Source organism: Scleropages formosus, chromosome 7 (genome assembly GCF_900964775.1).
Source record: "Scleropages formosus chromosome 7, fSclFor1.1, whole genome shotgun sequence".
Classification (NCBI taxonomy): Eukaryota; Metazoa; Chordata; class Actinopteri; order Osteoglossiformes; family Osteoglossidae; genus Scleropages; species Scleropages formosus.
This window is the reverse complement of record NC_041812.1, coordinates 2,273,952-2,300,947: the sequence shown is the minus strand read 5'-3', so window position 1 is coordinate 2,300,947 and position 26,996 is coordinate 2,273,952. Positions and strand designations below refer to the sequence as shown.

At 46.1% G+C, this 26,996-nt stretch overlaps 1 protein-coding gene across 7 annotated transcripts in view; it reads right to left on the bottom strand.

Annotated features, from left to right (window-relative positions):
• The window catches only part of LOC108928010 (receptor-type tyrosine-protein phosphatase mu), a 154,451-nt gene that overhangs the window by 54,758 nt on the left and 72,697 nt on the right, over positions 1–26,996 (bottom strand). For all 7 annotated transcript variants that reach the window (XM_018741734.2, XM_018741737.2, XM_018741735.2 and 4 more), the window contains exons 8-12: positions 13,250–13,558; positions 12,334–12,443; positions 8,894–9,095; positions 8,614–8,716; positions 519–792 (exon numbers count right to left, since the gene is read on the bottom strand). In XM_018741734.2, the coding sequence (XP_018597250.1) occupies positions 519–792; positions 8,614–8,716; positions 8,894–9,095; positions 12,334–12,443; positions 13,250–13,558 (998 nt within the window). The remainder of the gene's footprint in view (positions 1–518; positions 793–8,613; positions 8,717–8,893; positions 9,096–12,333; positions 12,444–13,249; positions 13,559–26,996) is intronic.

The window sequence follows — 26,996 nt, the reverse complement described above, 5'->3', positions numbered from 1 at the left end:
AAGTTATATTGCTCCTCATTCCGCCACTCTGAACATCACATTCAGGATTTTCAAATACTAATTATGACACGGACACAAGTGGTGGCAGTACATTAGCAGTTTGCCACAGGCCTAGAAATGGAAAAACCGTGCACTCCAGGGACCAAAAGTGTTATGAACGTAGAGCACATTGAAGAGTACCGTACTGTGCCGCTACCCTGTGCTCTTAGAACAACTAACGTACCTGACGCTGTAAAGTGCGCTACACCCGTAGGAGCAAATGCAATAGCAACTGACGTGGATTATTTTGCAATCATAAAACTCAAACTTCTCAGCGTGGTCAACATTTTGTGTGGCTGCACTTCTGACCTACAGCCTTTTCAGTATTCGTGTTCAAGTGGAGATTACAGAGCAATAAGACACAATACTGGCTGGTTCTGCATCAGCCTTGTTGCATTTGCTCAAAGGCAGCATACACAGATCCTGCAGTCACACACTGCCCTGCTTTGCTTCGTGTCCGGCCCTTCGTGGGCACCCACCCCATTGGCGCTGCTGACCGCCTGGTAGTAGATGCTGTAGCTCTTGTGGGGTAGCAGCGGCGCGTTCCAATAGCCGCTGTAGGTTCGGTTGTCACCGATACTGAAGGGCTGCGGTGTCTGCAGGATGCTGGCTGGGATCTCGGCCGTGAAGTAGTAGGGCGAGTTCAGCAGCGTGACGTTCTGGAAGTGGATGGGCACCGGGTAGCAACGCAGGATCTCCGGATTGTCTCTGGCACGCCGAGGCCGCTCGTCCTCCACCACCACCTGGTACACGCTGCCGAGAGGAGGGGAGGGGAGGGAGCAGGTCAGAGATGAATTACACGGAGCAACACAGCTGCTTGTTTAGCAAGAAGTTCTAATCGAGCAAACCCGTCTATAGCTCCATAGCATTCCTGCAATCTCTGAAGGTGGGGTTTCGGCTACACGGGCAGAAACAACACATCTGCAGAGCAGCGAAGCCGAGGGAACGACAGCCGAGCTCCTCGGAAGCGGTGAATTGCGAGCGGAGCCCCTGAAGGCTCATTCCACGGTAGTGCAAGAGTGTGTGTAAAAGACTTTGTGTCAGCACAAAGAGGCCGGCGTCAGCGGAGAGAGAAAGGAAAATCCCAACAACAGAACCCTGAATAAACAAAGCAATTCCAACGCGGTGTGTGAGGAACACCCCTGTCCGGAGCACAAGAGCAACACGCATTCATCTCCAACATCTCAGATGTAAATGGAACATCGGATGTTGAGTTCTTCAGAGCCAACTTGGGGGTGGGGGAGAGGGGGTCGTGAACCTGACGCAGAATGCAGTTCCGTTCTCCATAACGGACAAAGGCTTCAGGCTCCACGAAATCAAGGTGATCTTCAGCTCTTCCCAACTACCTCCATCTGAAGACACGAAAGCGCTGAGCCCAGGACACTAGAAGGCAGCTACTTACCGACAGCAAACAGAGCAAACTTGTTTTATTCGAGCACAAAATCATCCTCCACTCAAAAGGCAAAAATAACTCTGAATGAAGGGGAAATAAATAAATAAAAATGAATACAAGCCCCTCGCCTATGTGACGGCTGATCAAACAAGGCCATCTCTCCAGCACCTACGGTATGTAGCAGGGAGGTGGGGAGGATGCTGGCCGTAGCAGAGAGAACGGGAGATAAATGAAATCGAACTGGAATTACAGGAAGGCCACGGCGACAAGGCTCTTTATTAGCAGCCGGTGCACGAGTTTCACGAGGGAGCCAGAGCCGACAGACCCCCAAATAAGATTCCTCAGCCCTCCGAGCAGCACAGGACAAATTAGCTTTGTGAACGCCTGGGCTTCCACTCTATTTGCTGTTTAATAATTTAAACACCTAAAGGTCAAATAGCTCTTTTCATTCCCCCTTTATCAAAGCCTCGCAGTTAGAAAAAGAGATTCGGCATGAAGAAGGACCACGTTGCTACAACAGGACACTGACCGCGTCTGCTCGGTAAACCGGAGCGCAGTAAAACGGTCCGACGCCACGGAGGGTCACGGTTTACCACCAAGTGGTAAATTAGCTGCTGTCTGCAACTACAACATTGGAAAAATATCAAAACTGAAATCATGATTGCCGGTGATCCACATGTACTTATAACAGTATTCCAAAGGATAATTATATTTAAAGGAAAAATGGACAAATTGAAGGAGTTTTCAGTTAACATGCCTTATTTCTAAAGAGGAAAAATTGGTTAAAAAACAATACTCTGTCCAGCTATAAGTTACAATTATTAGAGCACCCAAAAAAAAAGCCTTCTAATATTGCATAACCCTCAAACTCTCTTGACATTGTAATTCTTAATTATTTTAATTAGTTCCACATTTCCCTTTATTCAATTTAGACATTTATGCCATGTAGAGTCACGCTTGAATTAATGCTGTAAAACTAATAGATTCTTTCAGGACACACAAAAGCGCTTTGTTAATGGCCGTCTGTTATTAGTTCTATAAACGTGGAAATTGTAGAGAACACATTGGTATTACTGAGCATTCAATTAAGTTGTACTATTTATATGGTTTTAGAGGTAACTGCACAATGCATACAGTACATTGTTCCATGTGCACATTCTGAGGACTTAAGGAAAACAAACAGAATAAGTGAGCAGTAACAACAACAATAATAATAATAGTAGCAGTAGAAGTAATAATAATAATAATAACAATATTATAATAATAATAATAATAATAATAATAATTTAAAGAGGCTGATGGCCTGATAGCATCAGGACTGAAAGTGGGCAGAAATAAAGTGTCTGCGCTACTGTGCCTCATTCCCTCATTCTCGAGTCTCCAAGGAGTCAGGAACGATGTGAAAAAGATAAATTCCAAAAGAGCAATAATTACAGTTGGACGCATCATCAGTTTAAAAACACGCTGTTTGCGTAAATATTTAAATGTTACGCAGAGGCGCTCCTCCAAATATCCACGTTCGCATGCGTGTCGATACTGCCTATGCTGGCGGTGTGCTGTAAGAAGCGATCCTACGCGCCCAAGAACGATTTCGCAGTCAGTATCAGTTAATCAGATTTGTTTTCTTTCCCCATCTGGTGTAACACATTATTAGGCAGAATACATGAATACCTGTTGGGCTGCTTGAGCCATAACTCAATACAAACATCTTCGCTGTATCAATACGCCCCCTCGACCTTCTGTTTGCAGCTCAATACCTCATAAGTGCAAAAATGTAGCAAATAAATCGAAAGCAGTAAAATATTAATTACTGCCGACATGCCGCCGAGCAATATTAAGTTAATTACAAGTTCATATTGGATATAAAGAACAGGGCGTACATGATGCCACTGTAAAACGGTCTCTCTACGGACGAGCAGTAGTAACTGGAACATTTATAGCATAACTAAAAGCTACGAAAGGTTACTAGTAACATAGGGATGCTGCCTGGGACCATTTCTCAGAACTGCCCACAGTTACTTTTCTGTTCCATCACGCCATACATTTTTAATCATTTATTCAAATACTGAGATCATAACTAAAAGGTGGATGAAAGTGTGGGAACGATCCATGCTGGAACGATTACATATTTACATAAAACAAAGATGTGTCAACATATGTATTCATTCAGAGTTTAATTGTACGTTACAAGCGCGAGGGAAGAAATCCTCCGTAATTTCGCAACAGCATTTTTAAATAGACAGCAGGGAATTGATGTGAGCAACCAGTGCGGCGACTGGGCCCGAAAGGGCAGCCGCTTTTATCGCTGCTGCCATGGAAACCATCCGAGCGTTTCTTAGTCGGTGCTGGGAAGTAGGTTCGCCGCATCGCTTTGCATTCGAGAAGTTCTTCCAAGCACTGGCTCTCAGTGGGATGACACAGGTGATGAGCATTCGAAATTTCATTATTCTTCTCATCAACGACACAAATAAGAGGTGTGAAAGAGCTGAAGGTGCGACGAGGCCCGTTCGCTACAATCTCGCTCGCGTCCTCGCTCCTTACGCGTCGGAGGGGAAACCGCAGACGTTCCGCTCAAAGTAAGGCTCAGACGGCGAACATCGCCGGCCAAGACGCTGCCGTTTTCGTACGCGTGCGGCTCCGCGGCGAGGGAGCACCTGCACCCCGAGGCTCCGTTCAAACAGTCCACTGAAGTCACTCGTCTCCAGCTGGAGTCCCAGCCGCCGTTCCGCAACTGGCCACCGAGAGCTAATTCAAACCATTTCTGTTTAGCGATGTAGCATTTATGATGCAAATGTGCCACCCACCTTTTTTTTTTTTTTTTTTTTATTTTTTATACTGCTGCTCTAATTCTTACTGACTTGTGCAAGAGGCAGCAGCATTCCGGTAAGGCGGCATCAGCCACGATCTTGCTCTTGATTCACTACGGTGTGTGTGTGTGTGTGTGTGTGTGTGTGTGTGTGTGTGTGTGTGTGTGTGTGTGAGAGATTCTGCCTGCGACTTCCCGTTACATTTCCAGGTCTTTGAGCTGCACTCATCGTACATTCGCACGCTGGGCCTACGGCGCAAATTGCAGTCCCCAGTCAGCGAGCCACGTGCTTAATGACATGTTTTCCAACATAAGGAACAAAAATAATACAACTACTAAAGGTGAGAAGCAGAGGGAAACATTTCGCACTCATTTTAAAGCATTCGCCAAACAACTGATATCATTAATCATCTGCCCGGTGGGACCGTAAAGCGCAAATGAGTAAATAGCCCATCCCAGCTCCATCCCTGCGTGTCATTCACTGCTGGAATATTATCAACGCTCAGATGCGACGACTGATGTCCTTCCTGATCGCACAAACGCAGACCTTCTTTTCTTTAGCTCGCTCATAAAACCGGAGATATTATTCATCGAAAATGCTTTGGTCTGAAGAGAAAATTACGGTTAACAAAAAAGCAGACCATGTACGTAAAAAAAAATAAAATAAAATAAAATAAATAATAAATCAAACAAGCTATTAAAAATACCAGTGACCAGGGCCAGCAGGCCAATGCCATGTTGCTATGATGGCCGGGTGACCGGAGCTGACCCCAATTAAACCTACCGGTGCCGCATGGCCAGATAGACCTCGGAGCTCGGCTCACGTGGCGACAACCAATTACCACGGTTTGCCCCGGCACAGGCCGCACGGTGACCCAGAACCCAGAGTTATTTTCTCCACGCGCTCCGCCTCCTGCTGGGCTCGGATGGTGCAGCCACGCAGGGGAGTGTTTTAATCTCCTCTTTCTGCTCTCCCTCCGCCGGCGATGCTCTCACGGGACTTACTCATCCCTCCTCATCCCCTGGTCGGCGAGACGCTCGTTAATAAACAAATCAAAGGAGATGGAGAACGTTCAGCTGTGCTTTGCTAAAGAGTGCTTTTGGGCTGTGAAAACGTGCCACGTTATTAGCATGAGGCCATAACAACCTGCGGTCACGTTCAAAAAACTCTTACGAAGCACATTGAAGAAATCTGTTGAAGAGAAATAAATAAAACTGTGTAACGGGAAGGCCAAGGCCATGCCGTTTTGGGGGGGAACATCTAAATGTACCCTGGGTGCTTTTGACAAACAGAATCTGCAACCTCTAGCGTCCGAAAAGACAAGCAGTATTTCTGTAACCCTTCTTCCTTTGCCAGAAGCCCCCATTAATGATCGTGTACAGCATCTCTCAAGGAGTCGAACTGTGAGCGGGGGGATTCTTCCACACAAATGGCCGAAAAGCAGTAGGACACGACAAAGTTTGAGAAATGGACGTACCGGACGGCGCACTTGTGTATGGGTCAATCTTCGCAGCTATTCGCAATCACCAGTGTCCCTGATCCCCCCCACATCCATGTTCAAACACTCACTCTGGCATCAGGTGTGAGGAGGCGGATTGAGGGGATCTGAAACGTTAGCGCGGCACAACATGACTGATAGACACATGGCTAATCGCCTTAAAAGAACAGCACTCCCCCCCGGTTAAACAAGCGTTATAACAAATGCATATCATCCTGGCAGATTACCCTCCCTGTCAAACTCTGCATTGGGCCATTTATCATAATTACTTATTATGTTCAATTAAATGAAATGCTGACATATTTGAAACGAGAGAACCTTGGCAAACCGATCACATATTATGATTTGGAAATACTGGCAAGGAGCAGATTTTTGTGTTTCTACACATCTCATTTTAAGCAAAACCGGTGGTGTTTTTCATCCTAATGCCATCATTTCTGATGTTCTTGTTACTATTCTATGTATCACAGCAAAACATCTGCTATTTAAAATTCAAAAATCTGCAGCTACGGTCCATCCAAATCCACTGATGGCAGTCATGTCTATTCCCCCCCTCCTCAGTTGCACTTGAGGACATTAATATTGTCCTGGCAATTGGGGTGTCTGAGTTTAGTGACAGATAACATCAATATCAACTAGGCAAGGAAAATGTATAGGCTTACGAACAGCTAATGAAGAGCATCAGCCACTACTGGGTTTATTAAATAAATAAATAAATAAAATAAAATAAAATAAAATAAAATAAAAATCAGCAAAGCAAGACCGTTGTTCATAGAGTGTAAGGGTGCGAAATGCCCCTGAAATCACTGAATGCTACAGAGCTACTTCCATAACATGCATAATATTTACTGGACAAAAACATCCCGTGTATTTACTCACTCCGCTGACATTTCAACCAATTAAGTCATTCATATGAGGATTCTTAAGAAAACTTTTTTGAAATAATTCTTATTTTTCAGTTCAAAGCAATGTTTGCCACTTTGCACAAACACTCATTAGAAGATAGAGGGGAAAAGAATCTGCAGAAGGAGACTGTAGGGCACAGCGCTGAGAAAATTCTCGCCCGACGGGAAATTTATGGGGATTATGGTATGTTAATCACATCGGTGCAACACAACTATCCAAGGCTGTGCCCATCGAACTTATGAAAAATGTCAAGTAATAAAATTGACCTTTAAGGACCTGGAACTTATTTTTCCAGTCATGAAGGACTAAATACTTAATTATATTTAAATTTAGAGGATTTTGTTGCAGCACATTTTCCAGTGAGAAAAATATTTCACGCTTATTCAACGTGTTATTTTAATCAATGACAGCGGCTTCAAAGAAACGTTGTGTCTCCAAGAAACAAGACCTTGTTTGATCTCCAAAAGAACAAATCAGTAAACAAAGAAATGTCTAACGGAGAAATTAATGAACATCTAATGAAGTTCTAATTCATTACAGATGTTAATTGTAAGCAAGTCTGAACGCATTAATGGCAGCAACGCAAGACTGTTTAACTGTAACATTACTGATTCTAACAGGTTCTAAGACTTTGTTTTTTTTTTTTTTTTTTTTTGAAATGAGATGTAGCTGGAAAATGTATCAAGTAACTCAGTCTGTCAAAATTGGCAAAGGCACATTAAGGGCACGTGAAAATACCATAAACATTGTAAAGTTCCAGGCATAATGTGGCAGAATCATGTCAGGCTGCAGAGCACTTCGACACACATGCTATGTTACTGGGTTTCTGCGCACTATTTATACCGTAGTGAAAATATTTACTCTAGACAAACGACGACAAACAGAAGAACTTGGTGACATAAACTTTGCAACAGATATGCTTCTCTGTTCGAAGTAATATTATCCATACTGCAGGAATATTGAGTGGTCAAACTGCCTCATGAGGACTGATGAGGAGAAAAACTACAATTAATGACAGAAATGTGTAACTCAGTGCTTTACATTTGCGATCCTATTAGGCCTCGTGCTGTAGAACACGTGGAGAAAGATCTCAAGATGAATGTAATACAAAATACCCAATATAAAAATATCCAATAATAATTATTTTTACAATAACATGTAATAATGCAAAAGATCCAACTGTAGAAAGAAGTAAATACTGTAAAGCCACACTGGATGCACATCTGGTGTAAGCAATGGAAGAATAATTGAGCATTTTGGAAAAATCAATAAATCGTCACGTGGCCATCTCACACACTGACCGTTTGGACTACTGTAGACACTGTACTTCCAAGTCATCTCCAACCAACTGTGCACGATATTATTTGCCAAGGATAATAACCATGTGCATTTTTTCCACAAACAGAGAGCGTGATTTCTCAGGAATTGCAAATCAATGATTAATAGAGGCGCTGAGGGGAAGACAAGCGCTCCGGCAAGCAAAATCAATTTAACTTCAATCACGGCTGCCAGTGATTTGCGGGAGAAAGGAACGAGCAAAACTACCAACGGCTTCTACAAAAAATATTTCAACGAAGGGTGGTTTGCGTGTTTGCTGACGAACACCGAAGCATATAGAGAAGAGGCGATGCAGAAGCCAAACGCCGGGCACATGAAAGAAGAGCACGGCAGAGCACGAGATCCTGACATGAGCCCTGGCACCATAGGGCTTTGCTCTCATCTTCAAAGGCCGAGTTGCTCTCGCGGGGACCCAATGCGCAAACAATAAATTGTGCGAAAGAAAAAGAAGAAGGAGGAAAAAAACACGGAAGAAAACACTTTCAATTTCCCCCATTCTTGCCGAACGACGGCGATTAATCACACAAGGCCTTCCGGGGCAGATCCTCGAACTGGGTGCTGCTGCCATGCTGCTGGGTGAAGGAGCGGGCAGGACGGCAAGGACGGGGTGGCCCAATGGGAAGAGGCCTTACCTGACGGGGGCCCCACGGCTCTGAGCTGGCTTCAGCAGGACTGTGACCGTGCTGTCCGTCTGATTCAGGGGGGTCTCCTGATCGTAGCCGGGCATGCTGGGAGCTGAGCGCAGGAGCACAAGAGAAGAAGATGAGGGTGGGTCCCCTTCCTCCTTAGACTACTTACTAGTTAAAACTTTTTCTCCAGCGGGTTCCCGTTCTCATTATGCTGCAGCAACATCCTTAGATACCTTACACCATGGTAAAGTGCAAATGTGCCGCAGCAGCAAAGAAAACTCACCCGAGATCTTGGTGGTGAACTGGGTGCTGACCGGAGGACCGTAGCCCTTGATTGTGCTCGCTCGGATGGTGAAGGAGTACGTGGAGCCGGGGTAAAGTCCCAGGAACATGTGGGATGTTTCGTTGCTGTGTTTGAACACCTTGCCACTCTGATTGGACAGGTTCAGTTCTGGGTCAAAGGAGCTGACAGCTTTGTAGGAGATCTGCCAAAAAGAAAGAGCACTGCTGTGATTGGATGAGCCAAAGTTCAACGTGAGGACGAAAAGAGGTCAGAAACAGATCAAATCATTCAAAACAACAAGTGCTAGAAAGGTCCTTAAGGAAAACTGTGTGAACACACACACACACCAGAATATCTGGAGAGGAAAATGACATATGTGACACCACTGTGGCAAAGCTGTCACCAAAAAGGAAGTAATGCTAATATTCTAATATGGAATAAAACTACACAGTGGATCACACTGTTACTGTAATTATTGTGACCCATATTCATAACCACTGTTACACCTGTGCATACACAACAACACAAGTTTTATCTACTGACCCCCTCCCATCTACTGCATAAGAAAATGAATAAATAAATATCGCCACACTGTCATTGTTAGGAAAAGCAGACGCTGCTGTTTTATTTGATTTTTCTCTCACTTCACTTGAGCAGAAGATTAGAGGCAGACAATTGGGAAAGGAAATGCACTGAAGCAGTGTGTGTGTGTGTGTGTGTGTGTGTGTGTGTGTGTGTGTGTGTGTGTGTGTGTATACGTACACATTCTTGCATACAAATGTGCTTTTCTTCTTAATATAACTTGATCATCTCCCTAAAAAGCTCACTTTAAATAAATTATTCTGCCCGTAATGGACAGCTTCCATTATTATTCCATTCTCATTCCAATTAAAAAGTACAATGGCAGTTTGAGTGCTGCGCAATTTGAATCCATCAGGTGCGAAACGCTTGTGCTCCGTCTTGGCTTTACCTCATCTAGACGATGCATTTACTGCTTGCACCACGGTATCACACACATAGTGCAAAGGTAAAGGAAACGAAATGCTCAGGTTTACACAGAGTTCCCCTCATTTCAGTGACTTGAAAGAGGGAGGCAAAGATGCAGAGATGGTCCCTCTTTTCATGCAATAACACACTCCGGAAGAAAAAAAAGTGTTCAAATAAAGAACTGCTGATCCTGACCCAACAAAACCAGGAAAACATTAAAAAAAAAAAAATTAAAAAGAAAAAAAGGAAAAAAAAAAAACAAAAAAAAACAACACGAGTTGGTTAAAAAAGTTGGAGGAACGAGAGAAAAGTTTGCAGCACTTTTCTTTGAAAAAGGTACTTTGACTTCTTCCTGCAAGGTCAGTGAAACACGTTTCTCTCTCTCACTCACACACACACACACACACACACACACACACGATGCTCAATGCATACACACTCACTCAATTATACACACACAGATGATGCACCATGTATACACACTGACTCGGTCACACACACTCTACAGAAATGAGGCACAATGCATACACACACACACACACACACACACACACACACACACACACACACACGCTGGATTTTAAGTGTTTATTGTGAACTACATGAAATGGCTGCATGAGGCAAAATCAAAGAAGTGAAAAGGTAAATATAAGTGCATTTTTTGAGTCATTAATTGTATTTCATTGCTTTGTCTGCTGGAAAAAAAAAAAGTTGTTCAAAGATGCTTTAGCAAGTCTTTGAAATGATGATGGGATAATTTGCTGAAGACATCAAGCGAAAGGAAGGTGAATAACGAAGCAAAAAAGTGGCAATTAATATGATGAACAATAACTGAACAGAGGAAAGAGAAGAAGAAGCGATGGACTGAATCAGAAGACGAACCTTTATTCCTTCTCTCTGGACATGACAACGTGCACGTGGACCTCGGACTCACCGAATGTCGTTCGGAAGCACGCGTGGGCGACACATAAATGACAAACACGTGAAATAGACCGAGATTCTCTGGTTTGCGGCTAAATTCGGCAAACCGGGGATCTCGACATTTCCAAAACACAGTGAGATTTTACATTTAGTTGACACTTCGCTCCAAAGCGACTTACTGTTACTTATCCATTGATACAGGTGGGTAACAGTTACAACTCAGGATAAGTACTTTGCTCAAGGGTACTACAGCTGAAGGTGGGATTCAAACCTATGACCTTTGGGACCAGAGGCAGCAGCTCTGACCACTACGCCACCAGCTGTCCTCATTGGCAAAAGGTTCTGTTTTATGTGTGCGTGTAAGTAGAGTGGTGAAAGTGGAGAAAAGGAAACTGTGTGAAGGCAATAAGGCAGTAATGAGTGAGCAGCACTTCCCGGAGCCCTCGGTCAAGGGAAACGGCCTTTAAATATCTTTTTGATACACACTCCTGTCAGAAGTTGCTCGGTTCGAACGCTTTGATTTTACAAAATCAAAGAACTGGCTTACAACCAAGTTACGGGTCCCATAGCGCCGCGGTGCCCTGACAGAAAGGTGGGTTCCGGCTCCGGCGCGCCGCCGTTCCCCACGACACGAGCGCCTTTCTAAGAACGCTCTACAGCGCCGCGCCGCCCGCGTCCAACACCACGGAATGGCACGTGAGCCGTGCCTCCGTGCAAAGGCAAACGCCGCCGCCCGCGCCAAGTTTTCGGGAAGCGCACATGACCGAGGATCGTTGTGAAACACGCAAACAAAAAGGAGGCTTGTTGGAAGTTGTTGTTCGGAAACGAGAACACCGGCGGCGCGCCGAAGCAGAGGCGGAACGCTCTCTCGGTGCAGTCAAAACGCCTGGGGACTCGTTCGACTGTGTTCCTCACAAATGCCACAAAGAAGATGGGAAAGACTGTTACGCTGCAGTCGGCTCATTCACTCGCTGCGTGTTCGCCGCCGTCTCCTGTTTACGCTCTCCGGCACTCAGGGTGCAAGCGGGGTCAGCGTTCCTGCATTCCTGTCCCATTCATTCCCTATCTTTCATGTGGCAAACTCCATTACGCAATAAATGCTTCGCATAGTCAAAGCCTGAACGGCGAGGAGACAATAGAAACACAGATAAGGACGCAGCAAGAAACCTTAAAGCAAAAGCAAAACAACAAAAAAAGGAGGGACCGGAGCCAAATCACTGCAGGCTACGAAAAGTCTCCTAACCCCTTTGAGCTGTAAGCACAAATACAATGAAGTAATATACGAAGCAGTGCGTATCTGTGTGGGCGAGTGTGTGTGTGTGTGTGTGTGTGTGTGTGTGTGTGTGTGTGTGTGTGTCGGTTCCTGAAAATTTCGACTGTCCTGTACGAACACCTCCGCAGTCTATCACTGCTGTTATATCCACTGTTTATGCTGCTTTGCTGCCATTTATGGGCATCTACCCTCGATGAGTGACGGACAGGATGGGGCTTTGCGTCGACACGCACGAAGGACGTCAGGGTCGCAGCCTCACCTCATACTGTGTGATGATGCCGTACGTCTGTGCCGGCTCACGCCACCGAAGGCCGATCTTCTCCTCGTAGGTGCTTCCCTGGATGGACTCCAGAGGCACTGCTCCAGGCACTGATAGGGGGAGAGAAACATCAGAGCATTTCCTGCCTTTACAGCATCCCAGAAAAGAAAGAGTGCCGTGCGCAGCTGTAAATAAACCTATTAGCATATTGCGAAGTAACCGGCAAGAACGCAACGAAGACGACGCGCTGTTGAGCGATAAGGTATGAACACGATGAGCTGCTGCAAAATAAATAATACATGAAGTGTAAAAATTAAAAATAAATCAAAAGTAAGAGGAATGGATGTGGAAGGCGCTGAGCTGTGATCTCGGGGGAAATATCAGGTTTTTCACTGTTTACATGAACTTAGTGGTTGACCATAAATGTGACCTCCTCACCCCGACTCAGATTGCTTTTATTCTGGAAAGGAGACGGCGAGTGCAGACTGCTCAAAGAGAATACGTGAAGCAATGGAGCTGAGCTACGGCCCACGCCTCCCTTGCAGCCCCCGGGACGCCGAGCACACGTCCACTCCCACCTGAGCAGGGCTGAGCGGCAGCCTTCTCTAACATCCGCTTGCAGAAATACACACGCAACACTTTGTCAGCTTTAATTTCTTTCTTTCTTTTTTTTTTTAAAGTTTTGGGAAAAATAAAGTAACACATTTCAGGATTTCTCAGTTCATTTTTGAGAGAAACACAAAAAACATCGGCCTAAAAGAGATCTGACTCCACACAGAAACAAGAAGCTTGACTTGTTAAAATGCACGACTGAGAAACACACATTGCTTTGATTTGGCAACAATTCCAAAGAAGTGGACCGACCACGGCCAGTTGCAGAAGTCAGGACGTTTCCCACGACGAGCGCGACACTCACCATCCTCATCCGTCTGCACTTCCAGCTCCTGGCTCTCCTTGACACCTTCCTGGTTGCGCAGTACCAGGCGCACGCTGAGGTTCGTATAGGGCGACAGGTTGCGGATGGTGTGCTGAGGAGCCGGGCTCATGACGTCGTAACACACCTCCTCGCGAGTCTGCTCCTCGCCACCGGCCCGGTATCGGTACTGCACGGTCAGGTTGTAGCTGTGGCAGCGCGTCACATTGTAGCCAAATGGCTCCCAGCGCACGGTCACCTGCTTGGACTTGATGTCTACCACCTCAAGGCGCTTGGGACCGTGCATTGGCTCTGAAAGGGAACACAGGAACACGAGGTAAGTGATCTTCCCAAAAGGGCTACGCACCTCCGTGTGTGTAGGTGTGCGCGAGCACCCACATCACGCATTTCAACTTGAGGAACTCTAGCGAGAACCTCTTTACATCAGTTTGTGTCCCTCGGAGAAGGACAAGTGATGCTTCTAGAAGGGTCACCGATCGTACGGTTCACGGTTACTAACATCATTCGTATCATTCATTTCAGAGGCACCTTTGTTGAAAGCGACTACAATAAAACCCGGGCACCCAGAATACCAGCAGGAGTTGGAGTTGAACAGGAAAGCTCTACACAGCATAAGAGAAACTCTACATATATTACAGCACAAGGAGAGAGAACATGTATCGCGTCCTTAAGGTGACGCTGCCACTCAGTCCTACATCCTGGCGCTCAACAGCCCTCCATCAACCCGAAACGGCTCAGTGTGTTTGCTGGAAGCTCTGCATGTCCAGACTGCGCCCATCACCCCCCCATCCCCTGCCCCACCGACTGCACATCACCCCTAATAAGGGAGCCTTGCCTCCACAGTCCGCTCGGCTCTCCCTCCCACGGGATGGCAGCGGCCCGAATACACAGTAATGGGATCAATTTCCATTCTGGGTTCAATTGGCAGTCCATTTCTCTGGAACTTAACACTTTACCACCTATTACATACTGCCGGGGCTCGTTCACGCATTGATTCAATCTCCCAGGCCTTGGATGACACAGCCCAGCAGTCTGAAAGAGGTGCCATGAATGTTTAACATTCTAATCGCAGGGAGGAAGGAAGCTTCTGCTGTCTCTCGTATTCATTTAATGTTTTATAAATGCTCAGCAGACACGACAAGGCAAATGCAAAGAGGGAAACGCTGAAGCATAGATCCAGACGAAACTTACAGACTTGATTACAATTGCATGATAAAATATTTAGAAACACAATTTAGTTCCCATCTGCCAGTTCACACTGCTACAATGAGACTGACAGTGCTGCCGCCCACCCCCCAGCAGCCCATTGTTGGACATTTTACGCTGTTAACAAAGCAGGAAATAATAAACCTTGATCAACTGTTGGAAAGGAGACTGCAGACTGTGTACGTGAGCAGTGTCGCAGCACACTGAGAAGGAGAACGGTCTCTGCGCCGCTTCAGCGCAACAACACACGCTCGCTTTTGGCTGGAAACACTGAGATCAAAATAATATTCACTTTTTATTTCAATTCTTATCCCTCATGAGGAAACCTCAACCCAAAACGAGATGCGTATCCTTCCTCTCGGAGCCCGTGTCACACTAGCCCATTTCCCAGCCATCGTTGAGCCAATGTTGACCACCACGCGAAGAGTAATTGGGTTCGGGGGAAAAAATACCCACAGATTTGCTTCCGTCTGGCTGCTCTCAGAGTCTTCCGTACAGTGGTCGCTTTTTTCAAGCGAATCCTTTATTGAAAGTTGAAGAGATGTGCTAAGTGCCATCACACTAGGAAACATCTGCAGGAGAAACACTAGACGTGCTCCGGAGAACGTAATCCTAGCATGAGATTTCATGTCTGATCCACAGCTTGCCTGGATAAAATCTCAACCCGAACCCAACTTATACCTTAAACTGTTCAGAACTCAGAGCAACTCCATTCAGTTACCAATTATAAGCAAAAAAAAAAAAAAAAAAAAAGCTTCTAGAAAAATTGCTGAACATTTTCATTGATTTGTGTGAGCTCTTAAAGTGCTCCAAGCCTGTTCATAAATTCAGACAATATGGCCTGAATGGAGATACCCACAATCTAAGAACCAATTAAAGAAAAAAACTATTTCTATAGCATCGTAACAAAACACGTGTCCTGGAGTGATATTTCAATTAAACCAAACTAAAAAAACATTTTAATGCAGACAAATTTTCATTTGAATTACTGCTGCAGGAAAACAATATTTTGGCTTCACGGTATAAGTGGTACAGGCAGTGAAAGCATCCTGCTGAAAAATTGACTGTTTCTATTCACAGGTGCATCATGATTTTTCTTTTCATTTTTTTTTTTTTCCCTCTGCCATGATGCATTGTACCATGAAACCTGCAGTGCTTCAGGTGCTAAGAGTCTTGTAGGAGCCTGCAGAAGGGATACCCCACCCCACGTGGACGAGTAGCTCAATCCCCCGGAGACACAGGGCCGACATGCTCATCATTAGTTGCCCTTCGGTCACTCCCTGGGGCACAGATTCCCCTCCGTAGCATGATGGTGCCAAGCTGTGCGTTACTCCTATTTCCCTCCTGAAAGCGTTACCTTCACAACACAGGTGTTTACTGGAACACGTGTGCTTTGACAGCGGTGGTACAGAAAAAAACAAGCAGCGCTTCAACAACGGTGTGTATGTATCGAAGCCCGCTCTCTGCTGTGGAACACATTTTTGTTTACTCCAGATTGCTTGTCACTTTGGGGAAATGTGTCAGACAAAAGCATAAATATAAATATAAATGATGCTTCTGTCAAGAACCACCGCCGGATAAGGGACGATCACCTTTATTCTCGACAACGGAAGAGCAGAGCACATGACAGACAAAATCCCAAGTGACTCCACAGAGCACTCGGAAATAAACATGACCATACTGCCGGAACCAAAGACCCCCGCTGCCCTGTGCACCAATGGTCCACATCCATGAACAATTAGTCCTGACAAATAAACACTTGGCTCTGCAACAGCGAGTCACTTCGGAGAGTCATCCTTGGAGCCAAGACATCCTTCAACAATCTGTCACCAGGAAGGCATCCGACGAATGTTGAGGACAGTTGGATTACGTGGTCCTGCCCGTGAATTATTTACCGAGTCAAGTGATAATTGAGAGCGAGCCCTGTACAATGGTGGAGAAAGTCTTCAATAAAAACCGCGCGCCGTGTCCAATATTCATCTCAATGTGTCCGCTTCCTGCAGGACGAGAGCCTGCCATTTTCTGAAGACGACAGCTCATTGCGAGTCTCTCCAGGTGCTTTGTGGGGCTGCAAGAAGAGAACGCAACGCCGCCTTTCAATTTACAGTACCCTTCAATCAAAGCTCGCCGAAAAACATACGCCAGAACTGCGTGGAAAGGGAACTGGAGAAAACCAATTTGCTTAAAACGATAGCCGTGTGAGACGAATGCTGGAAAACGATCAAAACAAGGAACACTAAAATTCACACACCTGCGCACAGGACATTAGTTAATATTAGTCTCCCTCTTGGTAAAACACTGAAATTAGGAAAATAATAAATAAATGAGCACAAGACCGCAGTGGGAGAGAGGAGCGGCAGCGAAAAACAAACGACTGAAGAGGGGCGAACTCAAAAGGCAGCGCGCACATCTCATCTTGGTGGCACTTTAATATCGATGATTAAAACAGCCATGTGAGTCCAAGAGAGAAGAGCGAGAGCTATGAGGCCGTTGGACAGGAACTGGGTGTCAAGAATGGTGGGAAAGCGCAGCATCTCCTGCTGCGAACCGACACTCGAGAGCACGGAAACCGTGGGGCAGTCCGTCATCGCAGCTTACGCTTCTCCGGAAGCGCGGCCATGTCAGCCTGCCCGTTTTGCTGAGCTGTACTGCTTTGAGTCGCGTCCCGCCTTCCCCCGGTAGATTCCACATTAAGAAAAGCTACACGCTGCTGACCGCCAGGGCGTAAGAGCTGCTGCTGCAGGTTCTCAACACCCGTCGTCATACATCACAACCCCAGGAAGACAACAGCTTTGCTTGGCCATGTCAGACGAGACGTTTGTACCGCCTTCTGGTCTGGCTAATGAAAAGTCAGTGGGCCAGTCCTGACACCATGCACTTGAGCGAGGAAAGCGATAAAAGTCAAGATTTCCTCCTTCTGTTTTTTTTTTTTTCCTTTCCCCTTACAATGACCAGTGTGCTTATCCCCGTCTCCTGAAGACATCCTAGCACTATAGCACCAAAGCAGCTATGATTTACTGTGTTCTACTGTTCAAAACTTGACCTTGCCACAGTCTTTATAGCTTTCAATGTATAATTTCAATTGAACTTCACCGCATAGCGACAGAGCAAATTGGCAGTAATTGGCTGTAGTTAAAGGACAACTTCATTTAAAATAAGGTTTTGCGAGGGACTGTTATATAACGGGCTCCATAACCTATGGTTGAACGCTGGACTGATTAAAACCAATAAAATTTCTGTGTGAGGCACTAAGGCCCTTTACAGGGAGCCAAAGAGTTTATTTTACTTCCGCACCGGAAACTGGCCCTAACTTTCAGAGAGCTAAAGGGTATTTCCAAGGATAATTCATCAAAAAACAAGTAAAACAGATAATTTACACTCCGACTGTAGCCATCACGACCGTGTTTTTGAAATCCCGTTGGGAAATTAAGCGCGGAAACACGACACCAGGTGCTGATGACCACGTGAAGCAAAACTCCACTTGACACATCGCTGCCAATTTACGTGGTATACACACCTCTAAACGGCATGGAAAATAATTCTTTACGCCAGATAAGAGAGTGAACAGTGTTGGCCTAAAAACAAACAACCAAGGACAGGTTGGGTTGAGCGAGATAAGGAAGCGAGCTCTGTCGCCATGTCGCCAGTCATCAAAGACAGATAAACGGAGGGAAGGGGGAGAGATTCAAGATAAATTACACAGGTACACGTTTCATATCAATCGCATCAGCCAGATAATTTATTTGCATCCTTACCTGAGAGCGCATGACGAGTTCATAGCAACGGGAATCTGCGCAGACAACACCCCACTTTTGTTTGTTTGTTTCACTGCTCTTTGTCAGCACGGGCCGCTATCAAGGTGTGTATTAATAAAATCACAGCTCTCTCAGTGGCTGGTTATAAAACTTACAGCACATGAACTAAGCGCAAATGAGAAGGCTTGCAGAAGAAGACAAACAGATCAAGGACATGTGTGAGCAAATGGATGGCGCTCTATGTAAGTGAGGTGGCTGTAATCTTCACAACGACAAGTGCTATTAATGTATACTCTTCAGACAACTCCTGGAAAATGGAGGACAAGGAAAAGCAAAAAGCAAAAAAAAACAAAGAAGGTAGGGGATTTTTTTTTTTTTTTTTTAAATTTAAAAAAAAAAAAAAAAAAAACCTCGTCAGTCAAGCGTCGTCCTTCCTTTCCTCGCTACCTTTCATGAGCACCACCAGAAAATGGAAGTTTAAAACCCTCTATTTGCGGAACTATCTGTTGGCTGCACTCAGTAAGCAACAGCTGCAGCAGAGGCACAGAGAATCACAGGCTGGCCGGGCAAAGAAATCAAATTAGACCGGATGCACTCTAAGTGACAAACGCACCAAAGTGTGAATTTATAGCAGACGTGCAGGAGAAGCTGGGAGAACGTCCCATTTCTGCAGCGATCAGGAAAATGTCATGCTTTAAACTGTGTGGGACGGAAGGGATTAAGTTTTGGGGCACCTCGGTGTCAGCTGCTGGTTTGATGCATCAGGGTAAACAGATTTATGCCAGAATGTTATATTTCTTCCCTTTAGGAAAATTATAAGAGCTAGCAGGATGGGCTGTTCCTATTTAGACAGTCGACATGCATCCTAGAACCCGTGTGAAAGAGAACAGAATCCTAATGAGGCTAAAGTCATACCGGATACATAAGTAAGGCTGTTGTAATTCACTTAGGAAGCGTGAACACAAACAGTTTGCTGTGGATTCAATTGTAGCCTGGGAACGAAGAGCACGAGCGCTGAAGAGGTCCAGTTTGGAAAAGAGGAGGACCGGCGCTCTATGAGGGAAGGGCTGAAATGCAGCTTGGATTCCAAGGCGCTCAACAAACCACTAAGGCCAGGAACCCAACGACTCACTGCGATTCACTGGGGCTCTTTGACTGACGACTGAAATCCAAGCTGACTGAAGGAAGGACAAAAGAAAAAAAACCCCCCCCACACACACACACACACACACACACACACACACACACACACAAAATGTGAAACTTTTCGCAGTAAGCGGCTGAAAGGTGCAATAAATCCTGGAGCAAAAGCAAGACTCCCCTTTTCATTTCCAACTGCCCTGAAGAGGAGGGCAGGGGCTGTGCTGACACCCCATGCTTGTAAGTTACTATTCAAGCGTGGTATGACTGCTTATTAACGGCGGTACAACTGCTTCACACTCCCCTTGGTTCAAGTCACAACATGAGCTTCTCCTCTGAGCCAAACCTCACCTCCACAGAGACAGCTTCACCCCAATCATTAGTATCATCATCGATAGTAATTCTGGTCGCAGGAGGGGTACTGTATTTACTTTCATTCTAGCAGAAATTCATGCACCTTAAGCATGTACCATCTCAGCAAGGCTAATAGGAAGAACTGGGAGCTTGGAAAGCTTGCAGTTTGCCAAACGGCCAGTACAGAGGTGTATAAAGCTCAACAATGGCTCTAGGAAGCACTTAACTGCAATTACTTTGACTAAAGGGTGTCAATACATTATATTTATTCATTTAGCAGATGTTTTCATCCAAAGTGAAGTACAACTCTGCATTTCATTAACGGTGTCCTACTAATGTATGGATGAGTGACCCATTGTAAGTAGTGTATCTAGCAGGGTAAATCACCGCGGTGAAAAGGTGTGTGGGCTGATTACACTACACAGAGTTCATTGGAAGTCGCTTTGGAGAAAAGTGTCCGATAAATAAATAAATGTAAATGTAATGTACTAACAGAGACAGAGATGCAAAGAGGTTCTTCTAAAAGTACAGCCAGATTGTCTGATGTGACCATTTAAACAAGGAACCAGATCTCGTGGATACCAAGGACCAGATCCATTGCTGGTCTTGTAGGCCGTAACCAGACTACTTGATATGGAAAACTACAGAAATCGAGTGGAAAGAGACAAGGAGGGAAGATAAACAGGAACTTGCAGAGCATCATTCTGTATCAGCTGGAAAGGTGTGATGGAGGAGGTTGAGAAGCTAGACAGGACACCGCGCACAGACAGGCAGCGAAAGGGAGACACAGGACACAGACAGCTACATATGCACGCACGCACGCACGCACGCACGCACGCCCCATCTGAACCGCTCGTCCCATACGGGGTCGCGGGGAGCCGGAGCCTAACCGCCGCGCCACCACGCCCCCCGTCAGCTACATACGTCTCCGCTAAAAGAGACAGCTTTATGTCTTTTTATACACGAGAAAATCGGACCCTTGGCTATTTTCTCATAGCAGGCGAAAAGAAAAGAAAGCAGAACTGGAATTCCACACAGTGGCACATTATCACCTTCCACACTGCTGCCAATGTAATTAAATAATTTTAATTTGACATTTAGATAGAACTATTAACAGGTTTTATCATTACTGCTTGACATTTAAATAATGTTTCCCAGTTATTAGCACATTATCGGCTTCTGTTAATTCAAACAGGCTGCATGTCTAACCTTTATAATGCAATTAGATAACAAGATTATCCACGATGCAAAATTCGGCGAAAAAAGGCACGAGCACTGTTGTTACATTTAATAACTGATTCAATATATAACAAGTCAAGATGTTACAACCTTGGGCCTCTTCACCTGAGAAATGTTAAAAAGCCGATCTCGGTGGCAGTCCAGAGGGGACTTCAATTGATGCACTCAGCCCCAGGGCAGGAGAATAATGGTATTAGTTGCGGTTGAAGGGGAACAAATTAGCCATGTCTGCAATAGACACACTTTACCAGGCGACATGGGGCGGGGTGGGGTGGGGGTCGCAGACAAGCGCAAGCGGATCAGCTGCTCCTTTCCCATCACGGTTCCTCCAAACGAGCCGACGGTGACGACGGCCCTCTCGTTTTAAACTCCCTTTGAGCCCACGTGCGGCCGGTAGCAACGGGCGACGTCTCCTGTCGCGACGAGCACGAAAACATCTCTTCCCCGGCGAGAACGCCGCGTGCCGCGTTGGCGTGCGTGTGTCGGCTGCCGTATCATCAGAGCAAAAAGCTTGTTTTTCAACCTGCCATCAAACCCGTGACACAAAGGGCCATTTGATCTGAGCCACGCAAGCTCTGGTTATGAACGGCTCCCGACGTTGCGCCTCGTTTCCTAAGCGTTGGGCCCCTCCGCGGCGCTCCGTGTTGACCGCGAGGCCGAACGTCTCCGCAGAGCAAGCCCACGTCAAAGGAAATTGTGTTCCAGCTGTCCGAGATGCACGCAGAGATCCGGCCGGCGAGCTCGACACCCCCGTCACTCATGCCGTTAGTGGCGTGTAATTCACTCAAGTCTGGTGGCAGCCGGAGGAGGGACGGCGCAACGCGGGCCGTTATCAAACCCAATTTATTGTTTTTAAGACTCCAGAGAAAGTCTTCCTGCAATATCCAGAAAGCCATCTGGGTAATAACGGGGTTTCTGTGCTTATCGAATTCTTTTCATATCTCACGGAAGCGGCCAATAATGATAGCTTTTTATAACTGACAATCAAAAGTCGATTACTTTCCCGAGTGCTCCCCTTCACAACAGACGACGAGTAAAGATGCCGGGCTCTAATTCAAGACACTTTTTTCCCTCCTCGATCCAGGGCTTAGGCTGACACCATATTACCGACGGGTGATAAATATCAGACAAAAGCCTCCTGGACATTATTTTTGCCCAATGTCAGGGAAGCCGTTCGGTCAGTCAGAACTGTTGGTTTATTACAGTTTTTCCCTGGAGAAAACCTTGAGGCGTCCACCATGCAATTTCGCGATTAATGCCACGATATGTGAAAGCGAGAGCCGGGGATGAAGAAACCTTGTGGCAGGTCAGCTGCGGGGGCTCGGGATCCGTGCGAGTCTTTGGACGACCCTTCCCTCGCCGCGTCCTCTTCCGCACGCCGTTTCCACGCACAGTTACGCACTCTGCTACTCTGCCGTGGACGCAGGCTCATATCGTTTACATTGTGGGGGGTAATGAAGTGAGACTGCTGCAAAGATCCACTCTACACATGCAGTTATAGTGTCCTGGAGGAATGTCGTTTCGTTTCACTCTATACTGTACCAGGTGTATATGGCTGAAATGACAATAAAACCACTTTGACTTTTTGACTTTGAACTTCTACTAGAGACAGAAGGGCATAAAGAAACATTTAACGCTCTCAAAAACACACAGAAGCTGGCCTGATTATATCCAAATATTACCATTAGGGAAAAATATGAAGTAAGATAAACTGTGGTGGGTTTTCCTCCCAGACAATGCAGAATAAAAATATTTAGCTATAAAAGGCTTCATTCTCTATTTTTCGTGTTTACTTTGCCTCTTCACCATTTGAACTGTTGGTGAAATTCTGCCGGAAGGATGTGTTGACAAACATTAAAACAATAATGAATTCGTTTTACAGACATACATATACAGTATGTATTTGGAAATGGGGGAAATGGAGAGCTTTCTACCTACAGCTTTTTACCACTGATACAGCTGGGCAATGGTACTGGAGCAATTTAGGGTAAGTGCCTTGCTCAAGGCTACTACAGCCAGAGATGAAATTCGAACCTGGGACCTTTGGGTCCAAAGGCAGCTGCTCTTGCCACCATACGACAGTATACTACTAATTTGAAGACCCTGTGACCTTGCTCGGGACAAGCGGTTTCGGTCGGTGTGCGTGCATCTTCAAATTAGTCTCTGCTGTACACCGTGCAGTTGGCGTGGAAAATGGCCTCCTTGACTCATCTCAATGAACGAATGCTTCGTTACAGCAAGTGGAAACTACAAAAATTTTCACATAAACGGTACAAACGGTACACATGAAAGCAGCTGCCCGGACGGATTGCTACAGTTCCTCTGTTCCGGAGACAGTACGCCGCAAACGGGATCCCTCACACAGGTGAACTGCTCTTCTCTGCTCGAGTCTGGCAGAGTCCCCGTCTACTGAATATGGGTGGTGGGGTTAAGATGTTCACCTTTACTATGTTAAAATTAAGAGCTCTGCTAAACAAGCACACAGCAGGACACGTTCGATGAGCTCTGAGAAGTGTCAGCTTCACCTTTGGTGAACACACTGCATTGCTGACTCTAGCTCTGGACCAGGAGAAATCTCTCCCAGCAGCTAGAATCCAATCATATGCATCTTTGTCCCTGGAACTTTTTCCTATTGATGCCAAACCGGTGCATTTTGTAAAGATAAATAATGACATAACATTTGCCCACATAGCTGGGAAGACGGGATTGTCAGTTTTTCATTTGCCAAGGACTAACAGCCATTGTGCAACAGAGACAGACGGCCGAAGGGGAGATTATATCTGGAAAAGGGACAGGAAATTCCATTGCCTTTTCAATAGGCCAATGAGATTATACAGGGAAAGAAATTACCATACAAATTATGTTTCAATCTGAAAAAACTGAAGCTGCCTCAAAATCCATACTCCGATTGTGCACCACGGAAAAATGTGCGATGAAAAAGAATATTTTTTTTTTGTCCGATTAATGAAACGCAGAGCCTACAAAACCCATTTAAAGTGGATGTCGCCGTGGGAGAGAGCAGCCTTTCCTATTAGTGCCCGATATTACAGTGTGTGACCAGCGTGTTTTGCACAGAGCAAAGATCAAGCGCAGATAGAGCTGCAAACTCCTAAACAGCGATGTACAGTTCATTAATGGCGTTCAGTAGCGCGGCGTCAAGCGATGGAACAAAAAAGAAAACATAAAAAACCTGGATCTCGATACATAACAGATGAAAATTTCGGTATGCCCTGCACAACGACATGGGTTTCGCAAATTGCAAACGTGAAGAACACGTGAAAATGAAGGCACAACATTGCATATCACCGCAAGAGAGCAAACTATAGTACAACGGAACAGGTTTGGACCCGGACAAAAAACAAACCAGTTGTGTTCCACCATATCTTTGGAATCACTGAAATGTTTTCAGAAAATACTAATACTAATAAACATTTTAAAAATAAGGCTTCAGAATGGTTTCTGTCCTCACTATAGTAATCCCTGAGACCTTTTTAGAAGCTGTTTACACTGTGGGAAATGCTGAATATGGCAAACCGGTGGGCGAGACACACACACACACACACACACACACACACACACACACACACACACACACACACAGGCCGAGGTTCCAGAGCTACGGCGGCTGCTGCTCCAGTCGCAGGGCCCGCAGGACGTCATTTTCCCGAAAAAGCATCGCACAGAAACGTGGAATGAAAAACCCAGCTGTGCTGTGACACCAGTCACCACTATGGCAACAAAATTCACCGTCCACAGACACGGCTGCGCAAAGAAAGAACCTGCAAGCCGTCTCCTTGGAAATCTTAACGCGACCTTTCTGCACATGGACAGCAGCGTGGAGACTTGTCCTTTCTCCCCCCGGGCCTGAAAAACAGCACCCTTTCCGAGGAAGTCGAGGGAGGGTTAACGCCCTTCCGGATAATTCATTTATGAACAACCTGGTTACCTCATCCTGGACACTGTTTATATTTAGCAGCCTGCGTACGAATGTCAAAGAAGTATTTCTTACAGCCGCTGGCTATGATTCCTGCCCCCCCCACACACACACACACACACAGAAGTGCTGACAGGAAAGGGGGCGGGCTTGTTGTCTGTCAGCGGTGGGACATCAATTGGGGCGAGCGGGGCCGCACCCACTCCAGTTTATAAATGTGTCGCCCTTCGAGTGGCCCGGGCGGCGCCTGGAACCAGCTGTCCCTGACGGACACGAGGGAGGCGCCTTGCCATTAGCAGACGGAGGCAATCTGTTTTGCCTCGACTGCAGAGATCAAAACACCTTTTTGTCACATATAAAAGGGCCGTGTGCCGCTGCCGAAATGGGACGTGACGGATGGTGGCGGGAGTCTCCTCCGCCTCCCTCCACCTCTCGCCCTGATTCGCCTCCATTTGCCCCTCCGCTCGTTGGCGGCTCTTGACTGGCGAAGCGCGGCAACAGCTCTTTAATTGACAGGGTTGTGGCACCTTCCGCAGTCACAGGGAAGGGCGCTGGGAGCTATTTCCCGTGACAGGATGGCACAACACACTTCTATTGCCACGGCGACGGAGGAACCCCGACGCAGGATGCCATGTTTAACATTTACGGCGGTTCGTGTCTCTGGAAAGGCGCACTTGCCGTTGGCAGCGGTGAAAATGTCTGACATTTACGAATCATCTCCAGTTTCACCGCAACACGTCCAACGAAGCAGTCCGGCTTGCGGAGGGACGAGTTATAACTATAATGTTATCGATAAAGCGTGCGTAAATCACAGCTTGGCTGAAAAACTGAAAGGTGAGTCGTTTCCTTCGTGCTTTTTCCTCCATGTTTCATCGTTTCCGTTCTGTAACAAAAGACGCAATTTTTCAAGGTGACTTTCAAGAGATTTTCCCTTTCCAGTCGAGCCTATCTGAGATTTAGTATTTCATTTCCAGTGGGATCATCATATTTAATTTGCCTGCTGGGAGGACACGAGTGCAGAGGAGGAGCAGTGAAACCCGGAGGGGGGAACAGCAAAAGCTGAGACGGAGGACGTCCTGCTTTCTGAATCCTTCCTGGGCCGCGACGGCACCGAACTCTCTCCTGAACTCTCTCGAACCTCATCCCGTCCCGCTGCTGGTGGACACGATTTCCTGAGGCCCGCGTCACATTCCTCAGGTTAAACGCTCTTCCCTCTGAGACGTAGCTCACAACAGGCATTTCCTGTGCACCATACAATGGCAAACAATACACCCCCAATGTCATGAACCCAGGCTTTGGGTACGAAGCGCTTCTGCAAGGCACGGGGTGTCAGGAAATGCGAGGTTCAAAGAAAGCATTTCACAGAGAGAATAAATGAAGTGAAAAGTGCTCAGCAGAGCGCAGTGGAAGAAACACATTGCGCATGTAGGAAGACGCACGCTCTCTAATTGAGAAAAGCCTCCGTTATGTCCTGGTTCCTCCTGTTTATGAAGCGACGCTCAAGCAGAAGGAATCCATGCCTGGCGATGGACAGCGGGTGTGTGTATGTTTAAATAAGAGCAGCAGGAGGCCAATTCCCCTCCAACTAGAGCCGAAACCCCTGCGCCAAGATAAATGAGAGGTGCCGCAACCTCTTTTCATATTCGATTTGTTCCATGTGCGCGTACATGGCCGCACTCAGCGGTGACATATTCACCCGTTCCTCCAGCATAATTAGATCAGAGAGAATGTGGCTAACTTCATTTGTCTAAACTCAGCCCTTTGTAACTGCAATGAGACCACAAATAAAGCACGTTATTAAACTGTTTCCCAAAGTTTCTTCTGAGGTGCTGGTGAAACAGGCTGCCGTGGAATCGGTAGGTGCCAAACAATCTCTCGTTTTCGGAGCGTCTCTTTTGTGTCGCGAGCTTTTTTTTTTTTTTTTTTTTTTGCGCCGTGTTTATTCCGCCACTGAAAAATGGTCCCCGGCGCAGCTGTTGTGAAAGTCTGCCACCCTCGGCGTCTGGGGACGGGACGAGAAGCAAAAAGGATTTAAAAACACATACATAAACGACAAAGCGCTTTCACAACTGTTTTTTTTCCCCTCTCCCGTTTTTTTGAG